At 36.1% G+C, this 6,224-nt stretch overlaps 1 protein-coding gene across 2 annotated transcripts; it reads left to right on the forward strand.

The window, feature by feature from the left end:
* The first annotated feature begins 1,171 nt into the window (after nt 1–1,171).
* LOC104238298 (myb family transcription factor PHL5-like) lies at nt 1,172–5,654 on the forward strand. Of its 2 annotated transcripts, none has more exons than XM_009792625.2 (8): nt 1,172–1,344; nt 2,633–3,025; nt 3,534–3,750; nt 3,831–3,907; nt 4,011–4,050; nt 4,294–4,354; nt 5,094–5,163; nt 5,242–5,654. In XM_009792625.2, exons 1-8 carry the CDS (start codon nt 1,342–1,344, stop codon nt 5,344–5,346), a joined length of 966 nt encoding a protein of 321 aa, XP_009790927.1. In that variant the 5' UTR covers nt 1,172–1,341; the 3' UTR covers nt 5,347–5,654. The 2 variants fall into 2 exon arrangements, with proteins under 2 accessions (XP_009790927.1, XP_009790928.1); XM_009792626.2 differs by lacking the exon at nt 1,172–1,344 and adding an exon at nt 1,353–2,554.
* Nucleotides 5,655–6,224: the final 570 nt, after the last annotated feature.

The following is a 6,224-nucleotide window of genomic DNA, read 5'->3' on the forward strand; positions in this document are numbered from 1 at the left end:
GATATAAACTCCAAATCATATTCCCAATTATTTACAACAACACCCAATCCAAACAAATAATGATTTTTGAAAACCCAAATTTGAATTCAAAGCTTCAAAGCTTTTTAATGGCTGTCAATGGTGGAATTGATGCTCTCTTTTCCTTTCCTCTTATATTACTGAAGGAACTCGAAATCATAACCATCAAAAGTTATTGATGTGTATGAAACTTTGAAGATTTGACTTCAATTTTGACTGGTTGTAGAAGAAAAAACCTTGATTTTGGACGTTAATGATAGAGGGTTTCAATTGTTTTTCTGGATTTAGCAGAGAGTTTCAATTGTTTTTCTGTTTTTTTTTGGTTTCTGGGTGTGTGATAATACGTGGGTGAGGGTGTGGGGTTGGGAGAGAGAAACGTGAGGGGGGGGGATTTGGAAGAATATACGGTACCATAAATGTAATGTAATTATATCAAACCTTAAACATTTGGGGTAATATAGTTTCTCATATGGCATAGGAATGTAAAAATTCCTAATTAAAATTGCCTGAATAGGCATTTAGAGTAGATTTCCCCATAATTAATTAAGAATGATATTGGATAATTGATTGAGCAAAATAAGGAGGGGGAGGGGAGGATAAAAAATAGCCTAATTTATATCTAGTAACTGGAAAATAGCCACAATTTTAAAATTAATCAAAATTTAGTCACTTTTTCATGTCAAGATAAAATCTGAACAAAAACATCCTTAAAATCCGGAAATATTCCAGTATCTGCTGGAGTTCGAATTTTTTTTACATATGAGATTCCAGCATAATGTGTTACAATTTAATAATGTGCTGGAGTTCCAATAAATATGCTAGAAGTTTATATGCAGGAGTTCCAAAATCCAACAAATTATACTGAAACTTTCGTATTTCAGCTAAAATAATGGCTATGTTTAGTGACTTTGTAAAATGCTGACTATTTTTTAATTACCAGTCTAAAAACTGACTAATTCATGCTATTTTCACAAAATAAAAAAGTAAAGGAAAAACAATGAAAGAAGCAGGAAAAAATTCTTGTGATACATATACAAATGTTAAAGGGCCCACAACAACACACTTTTGAACATACTGTTGTCATTATGATGGCATTCCTTACAAAAAAAAAATTAAGCATACCTCAAATACCACCTATACCAGGCTTCCCATTTTCTGCATTCTTAAATAGAAACAGAGCCTTGAAATTTGATTCTTTAAATTTGTTGCACTTAATTTACAGAAATCTCCTTCTTCTCTATATCCAACTTTCTTGTCCGGTGAATTTGGACAAGTTTTGGTCTCTATAGTTTCTTACAAGTTAGTTTGAGAGCGAGGGCAAAGATGGTAAACGCTACATTTTGTCCATTTTGCATAACACTTTCTGTGAAAATATTACCGACTATTGGTCTCTTACAGTGCCGGGTCTATTTACTGGCTATGACTTTTGCTTTGCATCTATTTTCTGGTTTTTACGTTGTTATTTTCCCTATGATTTCTGTGGCTGTATTGATAGTCTTTCGGAAATAGCCTCTCTACTCCTCCAGTAGGGTAAGGTTTGCTTAGTGTCATCACTGATATTGCTAAATTAATTCTTATAGTCCTCACTGTCATAAGATTTGGAATGATAGAAATCCAACTATAGTCACAAATTAGACAAGTAGATTCTTTGGCTCTTTGTTTTTGTCATTTGTTTGATCTTTCCCACATATGGTATCTTAACATCTGAAAGTGAATAATTAATCAGCATCTTTTGATTCCAGAAGTTTACTTCAAATTCTCAAATAAGTTAGATAGTTTGGACATGTGAGGAGGAGAAGCACAGACGTTTTCTCAAATAAGTTAGATGGTTTGGACATATGAGGAGGAGAAGCACAGACGCTCCGGTAAGGATGTGTGAGAGGTTGGTATTGTAGGGCCTTAGGAGAAGTAGAGATAGGCCGAAAAAGGGTTGGGGTGAGGTGATTAGGCATGACCAAAAGCGGACCTACATGTTGCAATGAGGGGTCGTCGGACCCCATAAGCTTCGGCAAATTTTTTGAATATGTATATGTATATACCTTAAAAATAGTTAATTTAAAGCACTTGTACCCTGAACATTAAAAGCCTTTAGGAGGCACTGATTGAGCAGAATACTGTGCCCCCTTCGTGTAAAAATCCTGGGTCCGTCTCTGGGCATGACATGGCGCAACTACAACTGACCGATGACATGACCCGTGATAGGAAGGTGTGAAGGTCGAAGATTAACATAGTAGGTTAAGAAGTCTAGATTATTCATGCCGGTAGTGTTAGTACGCACGCTCACATTTGGTTGGTAGTAGGCTTATTTGAATACCTGTTTTTTTTTTTTCCCGATCTTCTTACTATCTTGCTGTGTATGCCGGCTTTTACATGATTTTTGGGTGTTGTCCCATCTTGTTTCTTGTTATTATTGTGGTATCTATGCTTGCTTGAGCTGAGAGTTAATTGGAAACCGCCTCTCTACCTCCACAAAGGTAGGGGTAAGGTCTGCGTACACACTATCTCCCCAGATTCCCACTATGTGGGATTATACTGGGTATGTTGTTGTTGTTTGTAGTTAAATTACCTGTTTCTCTGTTTCAAATGGTTTCTATAACAGCCAAGTTTCTTGCAGTTGATCAAAGGAGTCTCGGGTTGTGATGATTCTCTCTATGGAATTCTATGTAAACATCTAGAATCAAGAACCTCTAAATTTTCTGCATCAGAAAGCTCCAGAACTTTTGGACAATTTTGTGAAAACTCTGATGATCATATAATGCCTATGTGTTCACATGAGTTGGAGATGTATGATACAGCCAGTACATCAAATAATCCTTTGGATAAATATGATTTGGCTGATGAGAATTTTAAATCAAGAGATACCTTGCATTCACTGGTGCAATCTTCTGTTAGTTTTAGACACAAACCTGAATCTTCGACAAAAAATTTGCTTCAGCAGAACAAGTCAGCCCTGAAGGGTGCCATAGCCTCGCGCCATCCTTATCCAAGTATGGCGAGAGGCCGTCAAGTAAGCCTATATCGACATATTTGATATTTGCTTTGCATGAAATCTTTACATTTCCCTTAACCTTAATATTTCGTTAAGAAAATCTAGATAAAAATTGTATAATTTTTATTGCTTCAAGATATGGAGCATTTACTAGCTAGGTAATTAAATGGGATATAATTGTACAAGATAGAAGGGGAGCCTTGACGTAACTGGTAAAGTTGCTGCCATGTGATCAAGAGGTCACAGATTCGAGCCGTGGAAACCGCCTCTGGTAGAAGTGCAGGGCAAGGCTGCGTACAATAAACCCTTGTGATCTGGCCTTTCGCAGGATCCCGCGCATAGCGGGAGCTTAGGCACCGGGCTGCCCTTATAATTGTACAATATCTATCCAGTTAAAGATAGATTAAGACAATCCTAAGTCCCCAGAACTTCTTACATGTAATGGTCTAAGGTTAATAACACTGCTTATCTCTTGTACAACAAAGTTATCATGAAATCTTAATGGTTGTCCTTCTTGTTATCACAGGTGAAGAAGGATTCATTCGACTCGCGAATTATTAAACCATGTTATGTATGCCAACTAGAGAAGAGACCTCAATCTCCTCCTAATGAAAGTGTATGTATTTCTTCGAGTAATGTTACTCCAGAAAGAGCAGAGACAACAAAAAAGAGGCGGATCACGTGGACTCAGGATCTCCACGATCAATTTTGTGAATGTGTAAATCGACTTGGAGGAGCCAAAAGTAAGTAAAAATACTGAAAGTAGTAATTCAAATCAAGATGATGTCTATGATTAAACATCTGTTTCTTCGACTGGGCGCAGAGGCAACACCAAAGGCAATCCTTAAGCTGATGAACTCTTACGAATTGAGCATTTCAAATATTAAAAGTCACTTGCAGGTATAAAACACTATGTACATTTCAAGATTATTGATGATGATATTGACTCCTGCTTCTCAGAAATCTAAATTATTCCTTTTGTTATTCCTTTTTTTGTCTTCAGAAATATCGCGTTACCTGTGATGTAACGGTATCCCTCAAAGGTAACCTTCAGATTTAAGTACTTAGAAGTTAAACCTATCATGTAAAGATCAGCTGTATGATCCTTATAGACAAGAAAAATATAGATCACTAATTGGAAATAAAAGATAGATGCAATCATGTAACGAACTGAGAACAACCCCTTTTTTTTTGGTGGTGTGTGTGTCAAAAAATGCATGAATATAGTAACTTAATTTCATCGATGTGCTAATAGAAAAATGGGATTTACTTTACATTGCGTGCAGATGCAGTTAAAACTGAAGGATCACCTCGTAGAAGTTCATTTCCAGCGCATGGTCCAGAAACGTAAGTTTGCTAGGACATCCACCTTTCATCTAAAAAGGAAGGAACAGAGATATGTTTTCGTTCTCTCTGGTGTTACACCTCAATAAGATCAGTCAGTTAAGTTGGATTAAAAACAACAACAACCCAGTGAATTTCAACAAGTGGGGTCTGGGGAGGGTAGTGTATACGCAGATCTTACCCCTACCCCGGAAAGTAGAGAGGTTGTTTTCGATAGACCCTTGGCTCAAGAAGACGAAAAGAGACAATATATATGTACCATCAACAGAAACCACATGAATAATAACAACATCATAAGCACCAGAAAATAGATAAAAAACAATAATAATAACCAGTAAATAAGGTCGCCCGGTACTATAAAGAACAGAAGAATAGTGTGAACACAACAATAATCGCTAGCAGCCTAAGACAAAACCTTATCATACTAGCCTCACCCCCAGTACGTAAAAAATGCAGTTACCTCCTAACCTATAACCCTAATGCTCGACCTCCACACTTTCCTATCAAGGGTCATGTCCTTGCAAATCTGAAGCTACGCCATGTCCTGCCAGATCACCTCTCCCTAATATTTCTTAGACCGCCCTCTACCTCTTCTCGAACCCGCCAAAGCCAACCGCTCACACCTCTAGTCATCTGGGCTTCTCCTTCGCACGTGCCCAAACCTAAGTAGGCTTAATCAAGTTACAAATTTTAGTCTGTACTTAGTGTTTCTGATATTCTTTGATTTTGCACATATTGTTAGGTGCCCGCAAATATTGGAGGCTCTGAAACTGCAAATAAGTGTCCAGCAGAGCCTATATGAACAACTTGAGGTTTGATTAGCTTTATTCTGTTATTTCAAATGATCAGAGAAACATGTGTTCATATCGATTATATCTGTTCTTTCACAGATTCAGAGAAGCTTACAATTGCGGATTGAAGAACAAGCAAAGCAACTCAAGGAAATGTTTGATCGGCAAGCAGAAACTAACAAAAATTTCCAGCTTAGCGTTTAAATTGTCCGTCGCCTATGTTTAGAAGAAGAACAACAACAACAACAACAACTTATGATTGACAATAAGCAACTTCAACTTAGGCATGACTGTCCTCAAGCATCTACTGCTTATATTTTACTTAGGCGTGAGGGAAAAAAAGTTTTTGAAAATGAACTTGTGAAAAACAGTTGTAATTGATTTTAACTTGGGAAAGGAAGAGATGAGAGGAAACAAAATTAGTTGTCTTGATATTTTGAAATCCAACACAAACTACTGCTTATATTTTACTTGTTAGCATATTTCAATGAAGTGAGTGACGTTATTTACTAGTACAGTACTTTTTAATATAAGCTAATCTCCTAACTAAAACTGCATTATGTACTATTCTATACGATTTTGTATGATGAACAGTTGATAGGCTCTAAATAGTGGTGGCAAAATGGTTAAAAGAAAATAGTTACCAACTATATTATCCATTAAAAAATAGATTGGATAATAAACTTTTTAAAACCGGATCAAATATGGATAAGAACCATATTATCCACTTAGAAAATGGATAACTAATGAGTTTAACTTTTATATTTGTAAGCCTCAAATTGGGGTATTATCACCTTTAGCTCGCGCCAGAAACTATTTACATTAAGTTGATAAAATTTATATAATTTTTTGTATATAACATATATATATACAAAAATATACAAATTTTATATATTTCTTCGGCTATTATTTTTACAATGGCTCTGCAGTGTTATTTTTTCCCTCAAATTGGGGGTTCCTTAAATTTGAGAGACTGGGAATTCTACCAAAAGTGATCATATTCAAGAAGTTATGAAAAATATGAATATCCATATTATTCGTCGGTTAACCCGTTTTTTGGCCGTATTAATACGGGTCTGGTC

Source organism: Nicotiana sylvestris, chromosome 8, assembly GCF_000393655.2.
Source record: "Nicotiana sylvestris chromosome 8, ASM39365v2, whole genome shotgun sequence".
NCBI lineage: Eukaryota > Viridiplantae > Streptophyta > Magnoliopsida > Solanales > Solanaceae > Nicotiana > Nicotiana sylvestris.